The 26,747-nt window shown below is 47.9% G+C and overlaps 3 protein-coding genes across 6 annotated transcripts in view; 1 reads left to right on the top strand and 2 right to left on the bottom strand.

The window, feature by feature from the left end:
• Positions 1–842, bottom strand: part of RPS6KA4 (ribosomal protein S6 kinase A4) — a 28,542-nt gene extending 27,700 nt beyond the window's left edge. For all 3 annotated transcript variants that reach the window (XM_081340936.1, XM_081340937.1, XM_081340935.1), the window contains exon 1: positions 215–842. In XM_081340936.1, coding sequence (XP_081197062.1) covers positions 215–263 — 49 coding nt within the window. In that variant the 5' untranslated portion in view covers positions 264–842. The remainder of the gene's footprint in view (positions 1–214) is intronic.
• A 1,566-nt stretch (positions 843–2,408) lies between these two features.
• On the bottom strand, positions 2,409–25,456 carry CCDC88B (coiled-coil domain containing 88B). Of its 2 annotated transcripts, XM_081340431.1 has the most exons (23): positions 25,367–25,456; positions 24,415–24,539; positions 23,578–23,686; positions 23,285–23,354; positions 22,365–22,423; positions 21,465–21,548; positions 17,707–17,838; positions 16,908–17,032; positions 16,409–16,490; positions 14,965–15,123; positions 14,302–14,448; positions 12,610–12,742; positions 12,332–12,480; positions 10,542–11,390; positions 9,387–9,545; positions 8,375–8,625; positions 7,305–7,448; positions 6,272–6,458; positions 6,007–6,152; positions 5,270–5,365; positions 4,188–4,324; positions 3,743–4,027; positions 2,411–3,185 (listed from the first exon to the last, which is right to left on the bottom strand). In XM_081340431.1, exons 1-23 carry the CDS (start codon positions 25,424–25,426, stop codon positions 3,139–3,141), a joined length of 3,735 nt encoding a protein of 1,244 aa, XP_081196557.1. In that variant the 5' UTR covers positions 25,427–25,456; the 3' UTR covers positions 2,411–3,138. The 2 variants fall into 2 exon arrangements, with proteins under 2 accessions (XP_081196558.1, XP_081196557.1); XM_081340432.1 differs by lacking the exon at positions 5,270–5,365 and having other exon boundaries at positions 2,409–3,185.
• TRMT112 (tRNA methyltransferase activator subunit 11-2) overlaps positions 22,114–26,747 on the top strand; it is a 30,030-nt gene continuing 25,396 nt past the window's right edge. Inside the window, exons 1-2 of the mRNA XM_081340476.1 lie at positions 22,114–22,196; positions 23,278–23,379. The gene's annotated coding sequence lies outside the window, so the exon portion shown is untranslated. The remainder of the gene's footprint in view (positions 22,197–23,277; positions 23,380–26,747) is intronic.

The following is a 26,747-nucleotide window of genomic DNA, read 5'->3' as shown; positions in this document are numbered from 1 at the left end:
CGAGGGGACCCAGTTGTCACCCTACCATTCCACCCCCCACCACCACCACCCCGTTCCCGGGGTCCCCTTTCCCGCGCGCCCCGGCTTGGAGAGGTTCCAAGGGCGCGCGGTGCGCCCTAGGCGCGGCTGGCGTCTCCAAGGTCCCCTTTGCGCTCCGGCGGGGTGGGAGAGGGGGGAAAGGGGGAATCGCCGCCGCCCCGCGATCTTGGGGTACCGTTGGTAAGAGGCAGCTCCACCGTCTCCTCCTCGCCGCCGTCCCCCATGGCAGGGCCGCCGAGCCGTCTTCCTCCTCCTCCTCCTCCTTTCCTCCTTTCCTTCCTTCCTTCCTTCCTCCCTCGCCTGTCTAGCGCTACCTCCGCTCGCCTTACATGCTGCGGGCCGCACACGCTTCCTGGTGCAGCGAGCGAGCGAGCGCCCGCCGCTGCCGCCGCCGCCGCCTCCTTCTTCTCCTCCAGGCCTGAGTCAAGCGGCAGGAATGCGGGAACCCGGCGAGAGGAGGAAAGGGAAGCGCAGGCAAAATCCGGGGAGCCGCCCCGGGGAGGGCAACGGGACCCCCTCCCTGCCACCCAGCCCACCCACCCACCCACCCACTCCCCGAAAGTTGCCTGCAGTTGTCACCCGCTTGGGCGGGCAACTCCTAGAAGCTCCCCCCTTTCCCCCTTCGCCAACGCCGAAGGTTTTTTTTTTTGGGGGGGGGGTGCAATCGGAACGCCGGGCTTTCTTCCCCCTCTCTTCCTCGGTGTGTGCGGGGCCAGTTTTGGGACGCCAAGGACCCCTCGTGCACGGAGGACAAACAGAGATAACTGTGCCTTTAAATCATTTCAATTCCCCCCCTCCCTTGCAATTGGTCATTTTTTATTATTATTATTATTATTATTATTATTATTATTATTATTATTATTATTATTATTATTATTATTATTATTATTATTATTATTTCGGGCAACAGGACAAAGAAAGAGACGGCCAAGATTTCTGTTCCTTCGGAAAGACGCCTGAAACCTAGCATTAAGAAGAGTTGGAAGGGACCCCGGAAGTCTTCTAGTCCAACCCCCCCCCCCCCCCCCCCGGCTCGAGCAGGAGAGACCTAGACCATCTCAGACAAATGGCTGCCCAGTCTTCTTTTTGAAAGCCTTCCGTCCTGGAGCACCCACAATTTCTGAAGGCAAGCCATTGCCCAGAGAAGGTTGGGCTCCGGATTTGGGGAGGGGGAAGTACGCCCAGAACCCTCTTCTTTCGGTTCAAAGTGGGAATGCAAAAATAATGCTTCAATCTCCAATGCCCCTAACCCAGGGATAGGCGACCTCGGCTCTTTTATGACTCTTGGACTTCAACTCCCAGAATTCCTGAGCCAGCATGGCTGGCTCAGGAATTCTGGGAGTTGAAGTCCACGAGTCATAAAAGAGCCGAGGTTGCCTATCCCTGCCCTAACCTAACTCTTCCCACCCTCACATACCCACACGTTAAAAAATCCGTTTTGTGCAGTATTCAGCAAACAAATAACCCAAGATACATTAGCTACGATCCAGTGAAACTGGCAGGCCAGAGAAAGCTCCAGGGGAGGGGGTGTCGTGGGATGGGGGGGGAAAGCCGGGAGCTCAAACGAAATTAATCGATCGTTGGAACGATCCTGAAATTCCAACGGGATTTCCATAGGTGGATTATCTATTTTCAGGAGATTTGCAGGAAAGCTTCACAGGTGAAGGGGTGGCTCCGTTTTTCTTTCCGAAGCTTGCAGGTGTCCTCTAGGATAAATAATTGTTACTGTACTGATGAAGCAGAATATTTGCAGCCCAGGGTTAAAATCAGGGGTCCTTGATGTTTTCTGAGGTTTGGTGGTCTTTGCAGACGTTTCGTGACCCAACTAGGTAACATCCTCAGTGTTAGTTGGTTTGGCTCCAAATGATCCTTGTTGTAGCGCTGATGACGTTACCTAGTTTGGTAAACAAACGCCTTCGAGAAAACAACTTGAGTTCCAGGCCCGCCTTTTGTCATGAAAGCCATCTGGGTGACTTTGGGCCAATCACCTGGAGATGGTGAGTTCTAGTCCCGCCTTCACCATGAAAGCCAGCCGGGTGACTTCGGGCCAATCACCAGGTGACTCTGAGTTCTAGTCCCGCCTTAGCCACAAAAGCTGGCATGGTGACTTCGGGCCAATTACCAGGAGACGGTGAGTTCTAGTCCTGCCTTAGGCCTGAAAACCAATTGGAACAACAGAAGACCTTGGAGGTCTTCCAGTCCAACCCCCTTATACCATTCCAGACAAACGGTTGTCCAATCTCTTCTTGAAAAACCTCCAGTGAGGAAGGAAGGGAAGGAAGGAAGGAAGGAAGGAAGGAAGGAAGGAAGGAAGGAAGGAAGGAAGGAAGGAAGGAAGGAAGGATAGCAGAATAACACAGTGGGAAGGGACCTCGGGGGTCTTCTAGTCCACGCAGTCCTTATACCATTCCAGACAAATGGTTGTCCAGTCTCTTCTTGAAAGCCTTCAGTGATGGAGCACCACCATCCACCATGGCAAAAAAAAGGCCACAAAACCAGGCACTAACAACCGCCTCACTTAGCAACAGAAATTCTTGTCTCCATTGTGACCGCAAGTCAAGGGCTACCTGAGCACCCCAGGTCCTTGCCTTCGCACGTCCATTGTTATCTTATTACTGTAACATTTTATTTATTCATTGTTTACGTATTAAATTCATTCGCCCGCGCGCCCCCCCTCCATCTTGCCATAGGCAAGATTTGCACGGACTCGCCAAAAAAAAAGAAAGAAAAAAAAACAGGTGGTCGATTGCTGGTCTTTGAAACTCCCCTCCACAAGAAGGGAGACCCAAATTAGCTTAAATAATAATAATAATAATAAGTCTCAGAAGGGGGTTGAAAGCCCACAAGGGTTTGGTTGGTTGGTTGTGAGTGCAGAAAAAAAAAGGATCAAGTAGATTCCAGCAACTCTTGGGTCTGGCACCACCTCAGACCGGAAGAAGCCCTCGTTGTCATTTTTCATACAGGGTTTTCCCGTATCTTCCAGGAAATGAGGATTTCCTTGGTGACTCGTGCATCTGTCCAAGCTGGCTTTGTGGGTTTTTGTGGGTTTTAGATTCCTTGTTTGGAGGCGGGAACACAACCGTTTGTCCTCCAGAAATATCACGAGAGGCATTTTGAAGTTTGATTCTCCTCGCCTAGCGGCCGTCCTGAAAAAAAATGCAGACACCCAGGTTCAGGATTAACAGAATAGCAAGAGTTGGAAGGGACCTTGGAGGTCTTCTAGTCCAACCCCCTGCTCAGGCAGGAAACCCTGTGCCACCGATGGAAACTAACTAAGGAGAGAAGCAACCTGGAATTAAGGAGAATCTTCCTAACCATGAGAACACTCTGAGTTACGATGACACCGAACGAGGTGACTTACGACTGTTTTTTCACACACAGCGACCGTGGCAGCATCCCCCGTGGTCACGTGATTTACATTCGGATACTTGGCACCTGACTCCTATTTACGACGGTTGCAGCATCCTGGGATCACCTGACCGGTAAAGTCAATGGGGGTAGCTAGCTTCAATGAACAACCGTGTTACTAACTTAATGGCTGCAGTGATTCACGTAACCACCATGGCAAGGAAGGTCGTAAAATGAAGCAAAATTCACTGAACAAATCTCTCGGCCACTCTGGTCGTAAATTGAGGACTGCCGGTATCTTAGTCCTCATCCCTACCCAGGCTCAGCCTGGCTCCGTCAATCAAGCAAGCCTCACCTCTTTTCTCCTCGCTGGCTGTGGACAATTGGCTTGGGGGTTCCGGCTCTCCTGCAGGAACCACGGGGTTTTCCACGGACCCCCACAACACGCCCACCCGGCGTTGCCGGAAACGCTGCCTGGGGTTGCCCTCCTGGCCCTCTTCGTCCCCGAAGCCCGAAGGTTCTGCCGCCAGCATCCGTGAACTCAGCCGGCAACGGTGGAAGGGGCCCGGTTGGCCCTCTGGGAGGCTGGTGTTACTGCTTGCTTTGCGGAGAGGAATCGGTGAGCTGGGAGTGCTGGAAGCTTTTGGGGGGAAAACCAAGAACAATTTGGAAAGAGGCAGAGCTGGTTAAAAAAACAAAAAACAACCACGGCGTTCTGAGAGTGGAGTAAGTTGCAAATATTTCAGCGAGAAGCAAGGTGAATCTGAACATCCTTTTGAGCACGTTGGCCCAGCCCTCACCTGTACTATCAAGCCCATGTTCCTCTGGCCCTGCCAGGCTCTCGCTGCTGCTGCCCGCTCCCTCCGCCATGGGGCGCGGCTGCTCTCTGCGAAGTTTCATCAGCTTTCTTATCTTGCCAGCGATCCAGTTACTCTTCCTGTCCCAGCAGGAGGAGACAGGGACAAAAAAAGAAAAGAAAAGAAAGAAATTATAAACTGTTTTTTTCCAAAGGAGCAGAAGTCTCTCTCTCTCTCTCTCTCTCTCTCTCTCTCTCTCTCTCTCTTCTTTCTGTTTCTCTCTCTCTCTTCTTTTGTTTCTCTCTCTCTCTTCTTTCTGTTTCTCTTCTTTCTGTTTCTCTCTCTCTCTTCTTTTGTTTCTCTCTCTCTCTTCTTTCTGTTTCTCTTCTTTCTGTTTCTCTCTCTTCTTCTCTCTCTCTCTCTCTCTCTCTCTCTCTCTCTCTCTCTCTCTCTCTCTCTCTCTCTCTCTCTCTCTCTCTCTCTCTCTTCTGACTAGATTTAAACCTGGTTTGGGGGTCTGCAAAGAATGATCCGAAGGAGCGTCCTGTTTTTGCTCTCCGTCTGGTTCAAGCTTGGCTAAGATTTGGTGCTCTGGGTTTCGTGTCCTCAGAACAAGACAGGGATCCTGTGCTCTGGAGGCCTCCAAGCTCTCAGGGCCAGGAGCTGATAGGACACAGTTGGACTCTCCTCCTCCTCCTCCTCCTCCTCCTCCTCCTCCTCCTCCGTCTCCTTCTTGTTACCCTCTTCTTTCACTTCTTGTCTCCCACTTTCTCTCCTCCTCCTCCTCTTTTCTCTCTCCTTCCTCTCCCTCCCAACTAGAGTTGGCATGCGTGAGTTGCCACAGGCCGTGAGAATCACCCCTCTCGCAGAGCTGGCCAAGGGAGGCTGGGGATGGCCATAGAAATGCTCCACAGCCGTATCCAGAAGCTGCCCCGGGGCAGACGGTAGGCAGAGGCAAGGGGTGTCCCCTCCCCCCTCCTCTACCAGTGTTGCCCCTGGTCTAGCCACTCAATGCTACACCGTGCTGCTTCCCCCCCCCCCGTTGGTTGGGCGCGCCTCTGCCAAGTTGTGTGTCTCACACTTACTTGCCCCGGGGTATGGCGGGTTCCAGCACCCGGTACTGGTCCATAATTTTCTCAACCAGTTTCTGCTTCTCTCGGCGCAATTCGCCTAATTTGTCTCTGTGGAAGAAAGAACCGGGTGGGGGGAGGTTATAATCCAGACCAGGGGTCGGTTGGTATGTCTGTCTGTCTAACTATCTATCTATCTGTATCTATATCTATCTGTCTATCGTCTGTCTGTCTATCTATCTATCTATCTATCTCTATCTATCTATCTGTATATATATCATTAATATCTATATCTGTCATCTATATATCATCTATCTATGTATTCTTTCTCTCCATCTGTCAGTCTATCTGTCTTCCTGTCTATCTATCTATCTATCTATCTATCTATCTATCTATCTATCTATCTATCTATCTATCTATCTATCTATCTACCTACCTACCTACCTACCTACCTACCTATCTATCTATCTGTATCTAACTATCTATTCATCTAATATCTCTAACTATCATCTCTCTATGTATCATCTATCATCTATGTATTCTTTCTCTCCATCTGTCAGTCTATCTGTGTCTGTCTGTCTATCTATCTATCTATCTATCTATCTATCTATCTATCTATCTATCTATCTATCTATCTATCTATCTATCTATCTATCTATCTACCTACCTACCTACCTACCTACCTACCTACCTACCTACCTAGTTGAATTGCTGCTTTTTCGCTTAAGCGACAGCCACTTTCGGCCACTCACTGGTACTGACGCTGCTCCTCCTGAAATTGTTCTCGTTTCTCCATGCTGCGTTCCAACAGCTGCCTGTTCTCCCTGCTCAACAGCTGGATCTCCTGAAGCAGATGCCGGTTCTCTTCCTCCTGTTTGCCCTTCAACTGGACGAGCAGCTGCCGAGAAGAAGGGAGGTGCCATCACAGAAAGGACCATCAGCAAGGCCTCTTTGATATCCAGGTGAGGGCAGCAAACTCACAGGGTGTGTCTGTGTGTCTGTGTGTGCCTGTCTTACCTCGCATTGGGTGCTCAGGCGCCCCAAGGCCGTGTCCAGCTGCTGGTTCTGCTCTTTCAAGGCGGCGTTTTCAGCTTCCAGCTTCGCCTGCTCCAGTTGCAAGCCGGTCAGCCGGTTCTGCGTTCCTTGAAGCTCACCCTGGAGGTCATCCTGGGCCCGTTCGGTCTGGACCAACGCTTGCTTGACCCTGCAGGATTTGGGAGGGGCCGTCCTGTTACAACAGGCGGCCTTCCCTTCCTTGATGGCTGCTTGAATAAATCTTAATTACCCCAGTATAATAGTATGAAGAAGAACCAATGGAGGACCAATAGTGATATGCGCCTTGGGTGCCACCCCAAGACATCTGGAGCAGCCCTTAAACTCTGTCGGCATTGACACAATCCCCATCGGTCAACTGCCAAAGGCAGCTTGACTGGGAACAGCTGACATCCTGCAGAGAGACTTTTAACACCTTCAAACATCCAGATCTGCCTATCCCAGGTCCTTGGGAAGGACTCAGTAAGGGGACTAAAAATGCCAAATCCGGTCTGAACATCTGGCTGACTGTGTAGTCAACCCTAATAATAACAACATCTGGAGCACCGCTTGAACACTATCGGCATTGACAAATCCACCCTTGGTCAATTGCACAAGGCAGCTTGACTTGGAACAGCTGAAATCCTACCAGACCTTTAACACCATCAAACCACAACATCTGCCTGTCCCAGGTCCTTGGGAAGGACTCAGAAGTGGACAAAAAGGGGCCCAATCCAGGTCTAAACATCTGTCTGACTGTGTGACAAACCATAGCAATTGAACACTGTCGGCATTGACACAATCCCCGTCGGTCAATTGCAAAAGGCAGCTCAATTGGAAGCACCTGACATCCTGCGGGCGAGACTTTTGTCGTCGTCACTTCCGACGGTCACTAAACAAATTGTTCTAAGTTGAGGACTGCCTTATTTATCGTCAAATGCCTAGGGTTCAAGTCACTGTTGAAGGATTTACAAACGGCTCGATAAATCTGGTGGCTTCCAAATTTCCCCAGCCTTACCGCTCATGCTCTTCTTTTAAGTTGGCGTGTTGCTCAGCCAAATCCCGGTGCTGTCGCTTGGCTACTTCAAGCCGTTCCTTCTGGGCCTGCAGTGCCACCTCTTGTAGCTCCAGGCTGTGCTTCTGCTCCAAGAGTTGGTCGCGCCTGTGGGCAGGCAGAAGAGTTGAGTGTCGTCACAGGTGGTCCTCGGCATATGACCGTAATGGAGCCAGTGGTGGGATTCAGCTGGTTCGCACCACTTCGGTAGAACTGGTAGCTAATTTTTTGTTGCCCAGGCCCAGAACGGACTTCTGGAAGCGGCATCCCCACAGAGAACCGGTTGTTCACCTATTTGAATCCCACCACTGAATGGAGCCCAGAATTTTGGTTGCTAAGCGAGACGTGTCTCAAGGGAGTCTCGCCCCATTTTACGACCTTCCTTGCCATCTTAAGTGAATCCCTACAGTGGTTAAGTAAATCTGGCTTCCCCCATTGACTTTGCTTGTCAGAAGGTCGCAAAAGGGGATCGCGTGAGCCCAGGACGCTACAACCGTTGTGAGTACAAGTTAGTTTGCCCAGCGTCTGAATTCTGATCACGTGACCGCAGCAGTTGCAATTCCTCTCGTCGTTCGGACTACGGATGGTCCTCGACTTAACAGTTCGCTTAGTGACCATTCAAAGTTACAACGGGGGGGGGGGGAAAGGTGACTCAGGACCGTGTTTCACACTTACGACCGTAGCAGCCATCCCCAGGGTCACGTTCAAATGCTTGACAGCTGACTCATTTATGACGGTCGCAGTGTCCAGGGGTCACGTGACCCCCTTCTGCGACCTTCTGACAAGCCAAGTCAAGGGGGAAGCCAGATTCACTTAACGACCGTGTGACTAACTTAACAACTGCAGTGATTCGCTTAACAACAGTGGCAAGGAAGGTTGTAAAATGGGGCAAAACTCAATCAACTATCTTGCTTAGCCACAGACATTTTGGGCCCAATTTTGGTCATAATCCGAGGACTCCCTGTCCGGGCTTAATTCAACGGCGAGCCACCCGTGATGGGCGTGGATTTCCCACAATCCCCCTGCGGCGGCACCTGCCCTCCAGTTCCCGCTGCTCCTTCTCCAAGCCACGCAGCGTGGCCTTGAGGCCGGCCTGCTCGCTTAGCGTCCTCTCCAGCTCCTCGCCCTGCTGTTGGTGTAGCAGCGTCAAGCGATCGTGATCCAGGCGGAGGTGCTCGTAGCGTCTCCGCCAGGCCTCCGCCTCCAGCCGGACCGTCTGAACTTCGACCTCGTGGCAGCCCGGCCTCTGCCCGACCTCGGAGAACTGCCTTGCCAAGAGAGAGCGCTGGGAACAGTAGAGAGGCAGGCAGGTGAGAAAAATCCAGGATTAAGGGGAAACGATCCCAGCGCAGAGGGAAGAAGAGGACAACAGACCCCGTGCAGGCGGTCACAATCGGGACCAGAATTTCCATCACTAAGCAAGGCAGTTGTAACAGAGAAGGACAGCATATGAATTTAATTATCTATCTATCTATCCATCCATCCATCCATCCATCCATCCATCCATCCATCTATCTATCTATCTATATCTATCTATCTATCTATCTATCTATCTATCTATCTATCTATCTATCTATCTATCTATCTATCTATCATCTCTTATACAGTATATCTGTCTGTCTATTTATTCCTTCCTCCCCTTATTTTTCCTACAACAACCCTTTGAGGTGGGTTTTATCTATTGCATCTATCTGTTCATCCATCCATCCATCATCTATCCATTCGTCTGTCTATCTATCTATCTATCTAAAATGTATCTTACCCATCTTACCTCAAGCTAACTCTGGGCTGAGTTTATTTATAAATAAATAAATAAACAACAAACAAACGAATTTATTGATTTATCTATAAAATTTACACGCTGCCCATCTCACAGTTAGAACTGCCTGGCTTAAGCGAGGGAAATTCTGGTCTCCAAAGTGGCCATAAGCCGAGGACCACCCCGAGTTTATTTTACAAGGTTCGAGTCGCCCCCAATTTAACCATCTTTTTGTGGGCCCTGTTGTTAAGTGACCCTCCCGTTGACTGTGCTGGTCAGAACCTCACCCGCGACGTGCTGTTTCCGGGTTGGTGTAATTCTCCATCCTTGCCTTCTGCCTTTTGCCGTGCCAGGCCCAGCAACACCGTCTCCAGGCTGCTGGCCAGCGACTCCAGTTGGCTTAGGTGTCCGGTGAGCGCCGAATCCTCAGCTTGGAGAACCGTATCCTGGCAGGAAAAACAATCCAGTTTTGCCAAATTTTGTCCTGTAGCCACCCCCCCCCCCGGTGGATGAAGCTGAAATATACTGATAGACCCCCTCTTAACGACCGTAATTGGGACGGGCGGTACTGTCATTAAGCGAAGCTTATTCTCCTGCAAATCTCTTCCGCTCCAATCTCTGTGCTCTGTGAGGTGCGTTTGCGTCTGTGTGTTTGTGTGTGGAGGGGGAGTCAGTGATTTCTGTCTGTCTCCTTTGTCTGACTCCTCTCCCCCTTGCAGAGATCGGAGGGAAAGGGATTGCAAGAGAATAAGCTGTTTATTCCACCACCTCTAGAGCAATGCCGTTGCACCAGCAATGGGAAAGATGCCTTGCTGCAAATAGGTCAGGAGTTGAGCGATCACAATTTCTCCTCTTTATACACACACACGCACACGCACATGCACACACACTCCCTTACACGCTCATACGATGGGAAATGGCTCATTTGTCACTCTCACTTTCTCTGGCTTTTTTTCCTCTTCCCTTTTCCCTTTAATGCTGACTCCTCCGGGCGCTTGTTTTGGGCTGAACGACTGGCACCCCTCAAAAATTCCAGCTGTTGACCTGAGCAGTGCTCTTTATATCCCAGTACAGGTAATTCTCAACTTGCCACATTTGTTTAGTGACCGCTGGACATTACAACAGCACGGAAAAAAGCGACGTAGGACCACTTCTCGCACTTGCAACCCCTAACAGCATCCCCACGACCACACGGTCAAAATTCAGACTCGTATTTGTGACGCTTGCCGGGGTCCCCTGCCCCCCCTTTTACGACCTTCCAACAAGCCAATGGGGAAGCCGGATTCCCTTAACCACCCTGTTACTTAGCGACTGCGGCGATTCATTTAACAGCCGTAAAAAAAAAGAGGGGGGCGAAATCCACTGAATGCCGGTCTCGTTTTAGCGACAGAAACGGGCTCGGTGGCGGCCGTAAGTCGAGGACCGCGTCCCATCCCGGTTACCTGTTCCAGCACGGCGGGGGCTGTCTCCTGGTCTTCCAGTCGCCTTCTCAAGCTCGCGTTCTCCTGCTCCAGCTTGCCGAGACTTTGGAGAGCCTCTTGCAGGCTGCAGAGCTCCGCGGCCTGCTGGCGAGTTTGGGCCTCCAGGAGGGCCAGGCGGCGGCCCTGCTCCGCCAGCGCCTCCTCCTGCGCCTGGGTTGTGGCCTTCAGCCGCCAGCTCTCCTTGTCCACTTGTCGCTGGCAGCTCTCCGCTTGGCCCAGCGCCTCTTCTAAAGCCCCTTTCTCGGCCCCCAGCTGGGCCAAGGTGACCCCGTGGCGTTCTAAGTTCCGTTGTAAGCTCTGGAGCTCCTGCCGGGCTTCCCGCAACTCTTCCTCCCTCTGTTGGAGTTCCTGGGCTAGCTGGCTGCTTTGAAGATGCTCCTTGCAAAGACTGTGGCGCGCCTGGCTTAGGTTGACCTCTGCCCGGGTGGCTGCGTCTTGCAAAACCCGGGATCCGGCTTTCAAAGTCTCCTTCTCGCGCTCCAGAGCCTGGATCTCTTCGGCCAGCCTCTCCATCTCCGAGCATCGCCGGTCGCACTCCTCCTGGGCTTCGGCGTAGGTTTCTCGAGCGCGCCTCAGTTCCTCCTGGAGACCGGCCGCGCGTCCGGATTCGGCCTCCCGCTCCTGCTTGGCCTCCCGCAGTTGAGTCCGGGCTCTGGACAAGGCGGCCTTCATTTTGGCGAGCGAGGTCTCCGATTCCGGCTCGGGCACCTGGCCTTCCGCCACTTGGCCCCGTGGATGTGCCAAAGTCCCTGCTTTGCCTTCTTGCGCGTCTGAGTTCTCCTCTTCGGCCCGGCTGGACCGCCGTCTCGGCTAAGTGGGAGGGGAAAAAATGAGAGTTGGAAGTTTGCATACGAAGGGCCGCTTATACGTTGCCCCCCAAAAGATACGCATTTTTTTTTAAAAAAAGTAGGTTTGCAAAGAGAAGCAGCTGGCCTTGAGAAATGGATGTTCCATTGCTAGAGGTTTTTAAGAAGAGGCTAGCTAGACAGTCACTTATCTGAAATGGTGGAGGTTGGGCAGGGGGTTGGACTAGATAACCTCCAAGGTTCTGTTCTGTTCTGTTCCTATTATTCTATTCTATTCTATTCTATTCTATTCTATTCTATTCTATTCTATTCTATTCTATTCTATTCTATTCTATTCTATTCTATTCTATTCTATTCTTCTATTCTATTCTATTATTTTGTATTTCTGTTCTGTTCTATATTCCATTCTGTATTCTGTATTCTCTATTCTATTCTATTCTATTCTATTCTATTCTATTCTATTCTATTCTATTCTATTCTATTCTATTCTATTCTATTCTATTCTATTCTATTCTATTCTATTCTATTTTGTATTTCTGTTCTGTTCTATATTCCATTCTGTATTCTGTATTCTGTATTCTGTATTCTGTATTCTGTATTCTATTCTATTCTATTCTATTCTATTCTATTCTATTCTATTCTATTCTATTCTATTCTATTCTATTATTCTATTCTATTCTAATTCTAATTCTAATTCTAATTCTAATTCTATTCTATTCTATTCTATTCTATTCTATTCTATTCTATTCTATTCTACTCTACTCTACTCTACTCTACTCTACTCTACTCTACTCTACTCTATTCTATTCTATTCTATTCTATTCTATTCTATTCTATTCTATTCTCTGCAGCTCTTCCTCCTGTTCCTCAAGGTTATTCTCACCCTAACCCTAACCCCCATTTCCCCAGTGGTAGGACCGGGTCCCAGAGCTGTCTCTTCCATACCAGCTCATCATCCTTCAGCTCTGCTTCTTGATTCTTTGATTTTGACTCAGGTTGCAACCTGCGACGTTCCCGGTTCTCCTTCTCTAAGGCTGGCAGTCGGTCGGCCTCCTTCATCTCAGAGCCCAGCAGAAGGGGCACTTCGGGGAATTCTGCAACCAAGAGGCAGAAAGAAATATAGAATATTTTGCTTGCGAATGTGCAGGAAACAAGGGTCAGGAGAGCTGGGAGAAGAAAATTGAATATCGGGGTGGGGGGTGGGGGGGCAGGCAAAACTTAACCATTTGCATCCCAGGGAGAATCTTCAGAGCACCATTCCGTCAGGGAATCCTTTAAAGTTTCTTGTAGCTGCTTCTTCAGGACCAAATTCTCTCTCAAAAGCTCCTCCAATCGGTAAGACAACTGCTCCCGTTCCTGGGGGGTTGAAATTTTAACCACGATGTTGAGTCTATAGTTTCCCATTTCCCCCCTCTGATTCTCTGTCTCGTCTCTTTGCTTCCAGCCAGACCCAAATGTGGAGAAGGTAAAGGTAAAGGTTCCCCCGCACAGGCGTGCTAGTCGTTTCCGACTCTAGGGGCCGGTGCTCATCTCTGTTTCAAAGCCGAAGAGCCAGCGCTTGTCCGAGGACGTCTCCGTGGTCATGTGGCCGGCACTAGATGCCAAAAGGTTGGGGGCCTCTGGTATTCAGTCTATGATACATAGTATATAGAATATAGTATCGTCCTTATTGACTTTCAAGAAAATAACTTTCTTCTTTTCTAATATGCATTCAAAATGGGCTGTGATTAATATATAAAAGTGTGTGTGTGTGTGTGTGTGTGTGTGTGTAAAATATAAAGTATCTGTGTCTGTATGGGTAAAGGTAAAGGCAAAGGTTCCCCCGCACATGCGTGCTAGTCGTTTCCAACTCCGTTTCAAAGCCGAAGAGCCAGCGCTTGTCCGAGGACATCTCCGTGGTCATGTGGCCGGCATGACTAGACGCCAAAGGCGCACGGAACGCTGTTACCTTCCCACCGGAGCGGTCCCTATTTTTCTTCTTGCATTTTTACGTGCTTTCGAACTGCTAGGTTGGCAGAAGCTGGGACGAGTAACAGGCGCTCACTCTGCTACGCGGCACTCGGGATTCGACCCGCCAAACTGCCAACCTTCTGATCGACAAGCTCAGCGTCCTAACCCACTGAGCCACCGCGTCCCTTGTGGAGAAGATAAGAAATTGCAAAATGTGTGGAGAAATTAAGAAATTGCCAGCTTTCGCCTCCATACATTTTTCTGTCCAGAAATCAAACACCTTTGATCATCTGATTCAGTGCAACGGGGCTGCTTTAACAAATCTATCCACTCCTGCAAATTTATTATTGTTATTATTTTTAGGGAGAATTGTAATGCAAGGTGAGACAATCACAGCTAAACCCGTATACGCAGCAAACTGGACTTGTAAACCCCATTAAGTCCAACAGTTGTTCTCTAGCCAGTTGCACCACCTGATTTAGTCAATTGCACAAACCTGAGCTAGTCAATTTCACAACCGGAAGCTAATCAGTTTCATAACCTGATCTAGTCAGTTTCTCAGCAGAGGTGGGGGAAAAAATCCATCAACTGATTTTCCTTTTTTTAAAAAACAAAACAAAACACGTAAGTAGCATTTACCTTAGGGTTAGGTCTTACTTCCAGAAATGCGTGTGGGCTCTTAATTTAAGTCAAGGCCGTGGTTGTGTAAAAGCCGTTTTCTATCCAGCCATTTTGGATCATGAAACTTGGTTCTCAGTGAAGGGAAGGGGCAAGAGGATCCCCTTCCCACTTTTAATTGCCCAGGGAAATGAAAAACCAATTCCTTTCTTCAAAGAATTAAAACCTCAGATCGCTTTCCCAGACTCAAGTGGGAAGAAAGCTCAAAAGCAGCTCTCCGACGTTCCGATTTTATTAAATAAGAATTACGCGTATCTCAAGGAACCATGCTTCTTTTTCAACCTGACCTCTTGAATCTGGTTCAAGTGGTTTTGCAGTCGCACGTTTTCTTTCTCCGCTCGACTCAGGCGCTGGCCTCGGGCGTAAGCGGCGTCTAGTTCTTCCTCCATGGCGGCTTTTGCTTCCAACAGGGCCTTGGAGAAGTCGCGCTCCTCCTGCGGATCAAAACAACTTACTTAAGCCCCAAGGCCAGGTCTCGGCTCTCTTCGTCAAGAACCTGTTTCACGCAAACTTGGAGTAAAGTTATATCCCAAGGATGCTTTTCCAGGAAGCAAGTGGACTTCCTTGTTTTTCTTTGAAGACATTTTGCTTCTCCTCCAAGAAGCTTTAGCAGGATGGTGGGGAGTGGAGGGATTTATATTCCTGGCAGACAGCTGGTCATTTGTGCACTTTTGGAGAGTCGTTGAGGCCACTTGGAAGTTGACTTGTGTCCTCAGGGTCACCTGAGTGGTTGCAAATAGGTGGGATCCTTTCTTGGAACTGCAGAAAGGACTGTGTTCCACACCCATTTGCACCACTCAGGTGACCCTGAGGACCCAGGTAAGCCTCCAAGTGGCCTCAACGACACTCTAAAAGAAGGTAAACGACCAGTTGTCTGCAAGGAGTATAAATCCTGTCTCTCTAGAGTCGTTCCCACCTACCAGATCCGAGGCCAAAATGAAACGGCCCACCTTGAGCTGCGCCCGGCATCGTTCCAAAGCCGGTATCCTTTCCCGTAGGGTGGTCACCTCCGACTGAAGCCGCTCCGCCCGAAGTGCCTTCTCCCTCAAGGCATCCAATTCATCCTGGTATAGCCTGGCTTGGCGCGCTTCGCCTGCCAACGTGCGGTTCTGGGTAAGAAGGGGTGAATTAGACAGTGCATGTCAGAATGAGGTTTCTGCTTTTCCGGTGACGTCAGGACAGGCCTGCCGTTCTGAGCTCAGCCTGGAAATTCAAGATTCAACCGAGAAAGAAGGAGAAATTTTCTGACAGTGGGAACAATCAGCCAGTGGAACAGATTCCCTTCATAGGTTGTGGGAGCTTCATCGCTGGAAGCCTTCAAGAAGAGACTGGATGGCCATCTGTCAGAAATGGTGTAGGGCAATCATGGCAAACCTGTCAGAGACTGAGTGCCCAAAATGCGACCTAAAACTCACTTATGTATCACTGGGTGCCAAGTTGACGTGGCCCGCTGGAAGAAAATTCCACTTAGGGTTAGGTCACCATGGACGCATAGAGGAAAATGGACATGGCCAACAAACTCAGAGTGCTTGGGTATGGTTAGGAGGGCACTTACCTTTTTAGGCAGCCCTATCTATGTTTCCTGGTAAAATATGTTTCCTGCTTGGGCGGTGGGTTGGACTAGATGACCTGTGAGGTCTCTTCTAACTTTGCTATTCTATTCTGTATTCTGTATTCTGTTCTACTCTACTCTACTGTACTCTAGATGACCTCCCAGGTTCTGTTCTGTTCTATTTTATTATATTCTGTATTTCCTATTCTATTCCATTCCATTCTATTCTATTCTATTCTATTATTCTATTCTATTCTATTCTATTCTATTCTATTCTATTCTATTCTATTCTATTCTATTCTATTCTATTCTATTCTATTCTATTCTATTCTATTCTATTCTATTGTCACAGAAGAAGATCACCTGACCCTGGGAGACACTGCGACCGTCATAAGTACGAGCCAGCGGCGAAGTGCCTGAATTTTGATCATGTGACCCTGGAGGATGCTGCCGCCGTCATGTGAAAACGGTCGTAAGTCATCTTTTTCAGTGCTGTGGTAACTCCCCTCCTTCAATGGACCGTTTGTAAGTCGAGGACCCACTTTAATTGTGAACCAGAGAGGAGACGCAACCAGAGGAACAGATTCTACTTTATTGTAAGGTGGTGACCTGAACAGCACCAATTTCTCCCCTCCCCTTTGCAGCCTAAGAAACTAGGGTGGGTCCCTTCTTTTTTCCACCCAGTGTGCAGCTGAGGGCTCGGCTCTCTCTTCTCTAACCCTTCCCCGGGCTGTGGCTCTTCCTTCTGTCTCCCAAGGTCATTCGCACAGCGTTTTACTCCTCTACTGAACACCAAAATCACTTAGTCCAGGCCAGTGAGATTTAACTACAGAGAAATGCACCTCTTGCTGCGTCTTTCGAAGCTCTTTCTCCAGATTCCTTGATTCCTCTTGCTGATCCAGCAGCTCCTCCATCTTCCTCTCCCTGGAACAAGAGACCGGGAGGTCACCTCATCAAAATATGAGCTTAGGGTACAACTGTGTATTGAAGTGAGGCTGCTAATAATATAATAAATGTAAATAGTAGGAAAGTTGGAGGGAGGAAGAAAGGAAGGAGAGAGAATTGGAGGGGAAGGCAAGAAGAAAGGAAGAAGGAAAGAGAAAGAATTGGAGAGGAAAGAAGGAAAGAGAAAGGGGAAGGAAGGAAGGAAGGAAGGAAGGAAGGAAGGAAGGAAGGAAGGAGAAAATTGGAGGGAAAGGCAAAGGAAAGAGAAAGAATTGGAGAGGAAAGAAGGAAAGTGAAAGGGGGGAAGGGGAAAGGAGAGAGAGAGGGAAGGAAGGAAAGAAGGAGAGGTAGAAGGAAGCAGAATCTCTTGCAGTGACTTCCAGCCCCAAAACTCACAGCTCGCCTCGCAGGCGCCGCACTTGGGCTTGACGTTCGGCAAGCTGAACGCCGAGATGGGACTGGTTACTCTCCAGCTGGGCCGCTAAAGGGGGTCCCTCTTTCTGCTGAAGCTCCCACAATTGCTGTGCAGGAAGGAAGAATAATTTTTTTTTAAAAAAAAATGAGGTTGGAGGTGCAAAGATGGCCTCCCTCCCTCTGAGGTACTAAGGATCACAGAGGACGGTGAGAATCTTTCCAAGGCCCTTTTCCCTTTTCGAGATACTCCTCGAGTTACAACGTACAAATTTGTTTAGCAAGCCTTTCAGCGTTTCAACGGGACTGGAAAAAGGTCCCTCGTGGCAAGTCTTCACCTTTTTACGACCGTCACAGCATCCTCATGGTCATGGGATCAGAGTCTGGTTGCTAGGCAACCAGCATGTACTTATCATGGCGGTGGCAGCAACTTGGGCTCTTCCGTTTTATGACCTTGCCCGCCAGCTTCCTACAAGCAAAGTCAACGGGGGGGGGGGGAATCTGGATTCGCTAAACGTCGGCCCTGTTTCACGGAACAGCCGCGAGGATTCGCTTAACAACGGCGGCCAAAAGGTGGCAAAAATCAGGCCTGGCTCTCTGAACTTGCTTAGGAACGGCTGTAACTCGAGGACTACCTGTAAGACAGAGCTTGCCTTCCTGGTTGTGTTTATCGTCTGGTCTACCTCGCAAGGCTGATGATGTTTGCCCGTGCCAAAGCTAGGATCTGATCCCAAGGCCATCCTTGTGCGAAGAAGGCGGGACAAGGAACGGTCCCGTCTCTCACCTCCAATCCTGCATCTCGCTCAGAGACCAGCTTTTGAACTCGGGACCCAAGATCCCACAGGAGCTGCTGCATGCTGGCTGGATCCATCTCCCTCCACTGCAATCCCAGGACATTTTCCGGCTCCTGGCTAACCTGGAACGAACAGGCAGGAGTTTATTGTTAGAAACCAGATATTGATTTGCACTTCTGTTTGTTGATGTTGAGGCAAGAAAAACCAAATGCACAGCTATAGGATAGGTGGTACCTTGCTCAGTAGTAGCACCTGTGAGAGGGATCTCGGAGTCCTAGTGGACGATCCCTTAGCTAGGAGCCAGCCCTGTGCTGCAGCTGCCCAAAAAGCCAACACAGTGCTAGGTTGCATCAACAGAGGGATAGAATCAAGATCAGGTGAAATGTTAATACCACTTTACAATGCCTTGGTAAGGCCACACTTGGAAACCTGCATCCAGTTTTGGTCACCACGATGTATAAAAAGAGGTTGAGAGTCTAGAAAGAGTCCAGAGAAGAGCAACAAAGATGATCAGGGGATTGGAGGACAAAACATATAAGGAACGGTTGCTGGAATTGGTATGTCCAGTTTAATGAAGAGAAGGACCAGGGGGGACATGATAGCAGTCTTCCAATCTCTCAGGGGCTGCCTCAAAGAAGAGGGAGTCAAGCTATTCTCCAAAGCTCCCGAAGGTAGGACAAGAAGCAACGGATGGAAACTCATCAAGGAGAGAAGCAACCTGGAACTAAGGGGGAATTTCCTGACAGTGAGAACAATTAACCAGTGGAACAACATGCCTCCAGAAGCTGTGAATGCTCCAACACTGGAAGTTTTCAAGAAGGGGGGTTGGACTTGAGGACCTCCAAGGTCCCTTCCAACATTGTTGTTGTTATTAATCATCCAGGTCATTGTGGTCCCAAAGGTGGTTTCCCCCCAAAAAAAGATTGGATTTGGATCCCAAAATCTAAGTTGGATGCAGAGCTGAAGAAGCTTCTCGGATGAGAAGCGAAACAACTAGATGCAAAGAAAGTTTTTTTTTTCTCCTATGCCATCGCTCTGCTGAACACCTAATTCCCACAGCACCATCTTAGGCCTAAAGACTAGGTATCCCTGTAGTAGGTTTTATTGCTATTATCCTTCTGATCTTTCTCCTCATTTCTCCTCTTTCCTCCTACCTTCTCCCATTGGCATCCTATGATTTATCACTTGTCTATATTTTAGGATTAATGATTGTTAACCACGATCCGATGCCTTTGGTTGTTTCTAGGTACACTGAGAGCTTCTGCACCGGGGACAAATTCCTCGTGTGTGCACTCACGCTTGGCCAATAAAGAATAAAGAAAAGGCTTTCAACGTGGAGGGGGGGGGAATGAAAACAGTCCAGTTGCCTTTTGGAAAAGCAGCTTTGGGTCCTGGAACCTCAATTTTCTCTTTTGCATCTCTCCGGCAGTTTTTTGCTTTCCAACTGCAGCAAACTCGCTGGAGCTGCAGGGGAGGAATAATTAACAGGATGCGCAGCGAGAAAGCAGATTTCTCCCTTTTTGCTGCAGCGAAAAATAGAAGATGAGTCGGCCACTTAATTCACACTATAACTAAGCAACTGCAGTTCACACATTCCAGCAATCTTAATTCTTTCCTTTCCGTCCGGACGCCTTTCATGCAACACCAGCTCCGTTCAGCTCAAGAGCCTCTTCGCCTTTTCCCCAGCTGATGGATCTTTTAATTGATTCAGCTTAGATGGCATGCTATTTAATAATAATAATAATAATAATAATAATAATAATAATAATAATAATAATAATAATAATAAGAAGAAGAAGAAGAAGAAGAAGAAGAAGAAGTTGGAAGGGACCTTGGAGGTCATCTAGTCCAACCCCTTGCTCAGGCAGGAAACCCTATCCCATTTCAGACAAATGGCTGTCCAGTCTCTTCCTAAAGACTTCCAGTGTTAGAGCATTCACCACTTCTGGAGGCAGGTTGTTCCACTGGTTAGTTGTTCTCACTGTCAGGAAGTTTCTCCTTAGTTCTAAGTTGCTTCTCTCCTTGACTAGTTTCCATCTGTTGCTTCTTGTCCTGCTTTCAGGCGCTTTGGAGAATAGCTTGACTCCCTCCTCTTTGGGGCAGCCCCTGAGAGATTGGAACACGGCTATCATGTCACCCCTCACCCTTCTCTTCATTAAACTAGACCTGCCCAATTCCAGCAACCGTTCCCTATATGTTTTAGCCTCCAGTCCCCCAATCATCTTTGTTGCTCTTCTCTGTACCCTTTCTAGAGTCTCGACATCTTTTTTACATCGTGGTGGTGACCAAAACTGGATGCAGTATTCCAGGTGTGGCCTTACCAAGGCATTGTAAAGTGGTATTAACATTTCACGCGATCTTGATTCTCTCCCTCTGTTAATGCAGCCTAGCACTGTGTTGGCTTTTTTGGCAGCTGCAGCACATGGCTGGCTCCTATTGAAGTGATTGTCCACTAGGACTCCGAGATCCCTCTCACAGTTGCTACTATTGAGCAAGGTACCACCTATACTATACCTGTGCATTTGATTATTGCTTTAATGATAAGGGAGATAAGGGAATGCAAGAATCCGAGTGAGGAAGCAACTTGGTCCTGAAAGGAAAAAAAATAAATCAGCCAGTTTTGGTTTAGTTGGTTAAGGTGCTGGTCTAGAAACCAGGAGACGGTGAGTTCTAGTCCTGTCTCAGCTATGAAAGCCAGCTGGATGACTTTGGGCCAATCACCAGGAGACGGTGAGTTCTAGTTCCGCCTTAGGCACGAAAGCCTAAGGTCCTGCCTCATAGGGTTGTCGTTGAGGATAAAATAGGAGGAGGAAGGAGTACTAGGTATGTACATCCCTGTGTGTTATTTATAAAAAGAATAAAGGTGTTATATAAATAAATGTATGAATAAACATTTTTTTAAAAAAGAGAGAAAATCGAATGCTCAAATTTTGCTTGGTAATTATTTAAAATGATTTCGTCGCACAGCCCAGCCAGATGTTCAGACTGGATCTGGCATTTTGGTCCACCTCCTGAGTCCTTCCCAAGGACCTTTGCCAAGGCAGATGTTGTGGTTTGATGTTAAAGGTCTGGTAGGTTTTAAGCTGTTCCGTGTCAAGCTGCCTTTCGCAATTGACCGATGGGGATTTTTGTCAATGCCGACAGTGTTCAGTTGCTATTATAAGGGCTGTCATGCAGTCAGTCAGATGTTCAGACTGAGTTCGGCATTTTTATTTATCTAAGGAGTCCTTCCCAAGGACCTGGGAAAGGCAGATGTGGCTGTTTGATGATGGTAAAAGTCTCTCTGCGGGATGTCACCTCTTCCAAGTCAAGCTGCCTTTTGCAATTGACCGATGGTGGATTTGTCAACTCCGAGAGTGTTCAATTGCGGTTGTTATGATTTCTCACACAGTCAGCCAGATGTTTAGACTGGGTTTGGCATTTTTGTCCGCTTCTGAGTCCTTCCCAAGGACTTGGGACAGGCAGATGTTTTGGTTTGATGTTGTTGAAGTTCTGGTAGGATTTAAGTTGTTCCGTGTCAAGCTGCCTGTTGCAATTGGCCGACAGTAGATTTGTCCATGCTGACAGTGTTCAAACAGTACTCCAAATGTTTTTATTATTATTATTATCATTTGCATTCCCTCTCACTCCCAGCAACTCCGGGTAGTTGACACATGAAACATTGAAAACATTTAGGAGTAGCCCGGCCTTTCCGCTTCTCCCCTTGGAGATGGAAATAATTACATTTCTTAATTGTCTCATCGTTTACCTCTTTGATCGCAGAAGCCAAAGCTGCTTGCACGCTAATGTCCAGCGACTGGATACGGCCAATGAACACATCTCGCTCTTCACACTATTGAAAGTTCAAAGAAAAGAGTCAACATCATCCTTTTTTTTAATAAAAAAAATATATTAACCATGAATCTACGGATCTAGAAACAAAAATGCAAGAACCTTATTTAATGATTATCTAGGAATCTGGAATTGAGTAGGAGAAAGTCCTTACGTTTTACTGCGGAGAAAATAAATTTAAAACCAAGTCTGGTCCAAATCATCTCTTGGGTAAAATATAATATCACTGGTTGATTTCCCCTCTCCGTGATTTTTCTAGCGGGTAAATATTAAAAGAGATATTAAAACCCTTGCTACTGTTTGTCTGACTGCAACCGATAAGTAAATGAACAGGTTACAGATAATCCCCAACTTATTGGTATTCATTCAGTGACCATTTGAAGTTATAACAGTGATAAAAGTGTCTTAGTCCTCGCACTTATGACCATTGCAGCATCCCTGTGGTCACAAATTTAGGCGCTTGGCCATCGCCACGTATTTCTGTTAGTTGTGGGATCATGTGATTGTGTGTTTTTTTCCCCCAGTCGGCTTCTGACAAGCAAAGGGGGAAGCTGGATCCGTTTAATGACGACTTGATTGGCTGCGTTGATTCACTTAACAACCGTGGCAAAAAAGAGAGCAAAGTCAGGAGCGACTCAGCCACAGAAAGGTGAGTAATAATAATAGCAACAATAACAACAACAATAATAATCCAAATCACAATGCAGCAGTGGCACCGGTAAGGAGCCAAGAGTCTGGGAAAATCATTCTGCACATGCCGAGGAAACTGCAGACCGAGTAAAGCTCTCACCCCTGTTGTTTGATTCCCACAACCTACCTGAACGGCGCTTCCTAGCAAGAGCTGCACCAATTTCTTCATCTCCTGAACAGCCTGCGCTGAAACGGGAAGACCAAGATTAAAACCCTTGTTGCAAATATATATTTTTTCCCCTCTGTCCTTTTTTTCTTCAAACCGCTCCTATTTCCCCTTTAGCAAAACGGGTTTGCAGCCCGGATTTTAGTGAAAAGAAGGATCAGGGGTGAAACCATAGCACAGTTCCAATATTTGAGGGGCTGCCCTAAAGAAGAGGGGCTCAACTTATTCTCCAAAGCAACAGAAGGCAGGACAAGAAGCAACGGATGGAGACAAATCAAGGAGAGAAGCAACCTAGAACTTAGGAGAAATTTCCTAACAATTAACCAGTGGAACGACCTGCCTCCGGAAGTTGTGAATGCGCCAACACTGCAGGCTTTTAAGAAGAGAGTAGACAGTAATGGTATGGGGTCTCCTGCTTGACCTAGACTAGAAGACCTCCAAGGTCCCTTCCAACTCTTGTTATTCTGTTAGATTTGGACGAAGGACTCCTAGACTGACAGCGGTAAAACAAGGCTGAAGGATGTTGCTTGTGAGTTTTTCGAGTATTAGAACACAAAGTCTTTTATCTGACTATTTAAAAAGGTAAAGGTTCCCCCGCACATGCGTGCTAGTCGTTTCCAATTCTAGGGGCCGGTGCTCATCTCCGTTTCAAAGCCGAAGAGCCAGCGCTTGTCCGAGGACGTCTCCGTGGTCACGTGGCCGGCATGACTAGACGCCAAAGGCGCACGGAGCGCTGTTACCTTCCCACCGCCGTGGTCCCTATTTTTCTATTTGCGTTTTTACGTGCTTTCGAACTGCTAGGTTGACAGAAGCTGGGACGAGTAACAGGCGCTCACTCTGTTTATCACAGCCTAAATTCCTTCCCTGTCCCTAGGCATTACCTGTGAAGGGCGCTCTGACCATTAGATGGAGATTTGGAGGTGGGGAAAGGATCACCTGGTGGAGCTCATCCTGGGACAAGAAAAAAAATATACAGGTAATCCTTGACTTACAACCATTTTTTTAGCGACCGCTCCAGATTGTCAACCTTAACTACAGTTTCATCCTTTGTGTGTTACCACCTATCTTAAAATTGCCAAAGTGGGAAAAACATGACCCTCCATCAAATTTCTTTCTGGCTTGAAGAGATCCTTCCAGCTATGGTGCCCGATCCTAAGATCCCAGTTCTGCTCACCCTGTAGAAATTCTGCAGTCTTTTAAGGACGATTTGGAGCATCTGCAAGCTCTCTTCCTGCCCATTTTCTTCTCTCCAAGGAGATGGAGGTCCTCTAGGAATCAAGTCACTATGGAAGACACAATGGAGAATTAAAGATGGGTGGGTTACAACTCCCAGAATCCCCCAGCCAGCATGCTTGAAGATGGATGGACCTCAACTCCCAGAATCCCCCAGCCAGCATGCTTGAAGATGGGTGGACTTCAACTCCCAGAATCCCCCAATTAGCATGCTTGAAGATGGGTGGACTTCAACTCCCAGAATCCCCCACTTAGCATGTCACAAAGTCAATGTAAAGATTTGTGTTCTCCCTTTAAACGTGGATCTAAAATCTGTGCACTGCTCACCTTGAATGAAGTATTGTTCACGCTGTGCATTCTAAGAACGCAAGCCTGAACTTGCTGGCTTTGCAGAAAACATACAATTTCTACAAATGTAGTTAAAATATCAAACAACGAACTGTGGGCACGGCCAGCCAGCCAGCCAGCCTCCAAAAACTTGCTTTTCTAATTTTTATTTTTTAAAAAAGGCACAGGTTTTTCATCCTGGCAACTCCACACCACTCCTCGTCTTTACCGGTGGGTGAAAACGTCTGGTTTTGCTTTGTCTTTTTTTTAAAAGGAAAAGGTGGGTCTTTGAAGAGCAAAAAAATCCCGTAAAAATGGGCTTTTTAATCTTAGAAATTCTGCAAAAGAGAACGTTGGAGAATTCTGCCGGAAGCTACGAGGGTTCAGCCAGGCTAGGAAACCAAGATCTGCTGTCATGTTGTGTCTTAACGCCGGCAAAAGCGTGACTCACATCATTTGCATGACCTGGTGCAGGAAATCACCATTAACCAGTTTTCGGAAATATTCGCTCGCCTCTTCCTCTCCCTGAGGAAGCTGGTTGAGCCTCCTGCCCACCAGATCCTCCAGCGTCTGCATCTGTGGGACCAAGACACCAAGGCAAGGATGATCCAAAACACCAGTCTGGAACTCGCTTTACGACCACCTCGCAGAACATGGTGGCCATCACTCAAGGACTATCGGTTCCTAAGCTTGGCCAACACATCAAAACCTCAACTATTTAAACCAGCTTATTATCTCGGCAGACTGGAGACGAGTGTTTCTTTGCTTACTTACGAAACACATTTTAATACAAGTGTCTTGTCTTTGGGACTCAAGGCTCCATCATCCACCCCCTTTTGGTCTGCCTGGACCATTTCAAAACAAAGGTAAACCTGGTTTAGGTTGAGTCTATCGCTTGGGACTCTTGTCTACGTCTCGATGGTGGGAAGTCAAAATTTGGTGATAAAAGGAAGAAGGGAGGACAGATGGGAGGGGGACCCCCTCAGAAATAGGAGGGCGGGTTGCCCAACCTTGGTGGGGCTCCAGGCCTCCACAACTCTCCAGCCCCCAGACCCAAATCCAAAATAAGTTCTCCCCCAATCAAGCTTGTTGATCTTCTACACCATGGACATAGTTAAGGATGTCATCAACCAGGTTCAAGGATTTAGATCAATGTTTATCAATGTTGACAACTTGGAGATGGGTGGACTTCAACTCCCAGAATTCCCCAGCCAGCCATGCTGGGTGGTAGGGGAATTCTGGGAGTTGAAGTCCACCCATCTTCAAGTTGACAAGGTGGAGACATGTTGGTTAAATGGAGTCCTACCAAGATTTCTCTGTCGAGAGAATTCTCTCAACAGCCTGTCACAAGTCCAGCCCTCCCTGAACACTTCCTTTCCCCCCACCACACAAGTGAGGCTCACCCAGGTGACCAAGGGCCCGGATACGAATTCCTCCATCGCTTCAAGCCCATCTTCATCCATGGCGTGGTCAAGGCGGTGTCTCCCGGAGGCCTTTAGGTATGCCTGCGAACTTGCACGACTGGCATCATTGGGGTGTTGTAGGACTTCCTTCCGTAATCTGCATTTTTTTGGGGGGGGGAACGGTTAAGGAGGAAGCTGGGTTGCTTCAGTCAAAGCTCTAAATTAACATCCTTGGCGGCGTGGTCTTTCCCAACACGGTAGACAGGAAGTCCTCAAAATGAAACTTAATTCTTGTTAAAACTTCTGCGGGAGTCAAAAGAAACTTTAATTTTCAAAGAGAATTTGCTAGGACTAGTTTTTCTCGAGGCTGGGCTGACATTTTCTTGACTCGCATGCTGGAAAAGGACCCCAGTTGTGGTCAGGGCCCACACGGAGAACCACGCAAGACGTTTTCCGTCACCTCCTCCCATAGTGTCATCACAAGTGTGGCCTCCTGTTTGTCAGCAGGTGTTTTATTTATCCAGTTTGGCTTTCCACCGCAAACAAGGCTCTGCAAATTCAATTCAATTTCTCGGCGTCCTTCACTCTGCCTCAAAGAAACCCTGGAACGGAGCTAGGACACGGGTGCAAGTCCGCGTTCAGGGAACATTTGAAAGACGGTTAAAGAATGGCAGCTAGAAGAAATACACAACGCAGCCAAAGTGATTTATTTTTACATTTTTAACAGCATGGGATATCTTTGTGAGAGCCCTTTCTTTGCAGACGACAAAGCTACGGGTAATCTAAGCACAACAGCAAGGATGAAACTCTGTGCATGCTCCAGAGCTCTCCACAGCAGGATTGCTTGAAACTTTCTTCAAGGGAAAAGTGTTTTGCGAAATGAATAGAAATGTAATTTTTAAAATGATAGAATCGGAAGGGACCTCGGAGGTCTTCTAGTCCATCCCCCTTTTCTCAAGCAGACCTGTTCTTGAAATGAAGCAGTTTAGAGCTTGTCAATCCGTCAGAACTTGGCTGTATCTTTTGGGGGTTCCGTTGTAACTCGAGTCTCTGTGCACACAATAATCTTGCCGCAGTTGGTCATACCCCAAATTAATTTCCCCCGTTTCTTTTCTAGCTCAACCTCCGTAAAGCCCAGTTAACAATAATTCTAGGGAGCTTTTTTTTTTTCTTAAACTTGTATACCGCCCTATTCCCGTAGGACTCAGGGAAAAATTAAAAAATACATACATACAAGTTAAAATCGATTAAAACTAAAATTAAATTAAGTCCCTGAATTTAAACTAAAACCCCATTAATAAATAATTAAAACCCCTCAGTCTGGGCCAGACAGCTCAAAAAGCCAAGTTTTCAAATCCCTGCGAAATGAGCGAAGGTCGGG

This window comes from Vipera berus, assembly GCF_964194415.1.
Source record: "Vipera berus genome assembly, chromosome: 16".
Taxonomy (NCBI): domain Eukaryota; kingdom Metazoa; phylum Chordata; class Lepidosauria; order Squamata; family Viperidae; genus Vipera; species Vipera berus.
The sequence above is the reverse complement of the archived record's forward strand: the minus strand, read 5'-3'. Positions and strand labels throughout refer to the sequence as shown.

What these genes read in the sequence shown, in the direction of transcription:
- CCDC88B (XM_081340431.1), bottom strand. Translation starts at nt 25,426, where the DNA reads ATGGATGAAGATGGGCTTGAAGCGATGGAGGAATTCGTATCCGGGCCC. An exon ending in GGTCAGAGCGCCCTTCACAG is followed by an intron (nt 22,424 to 23,284) that starts GTAATGCCTAGG and finishes TTCCCGTTTCAG; the next exon opens with CGCAGGCTGTTCAGGAGATG. An exon ending in GAGGAGCAGCGTCAGTACCA is followed by an intron (nt 5,366 to 6,006) that starts GTGAGTGGCCGA and finishes TTTCTTCCACAG; the next exon opens with AGACAAATTAGGCGAATTGC.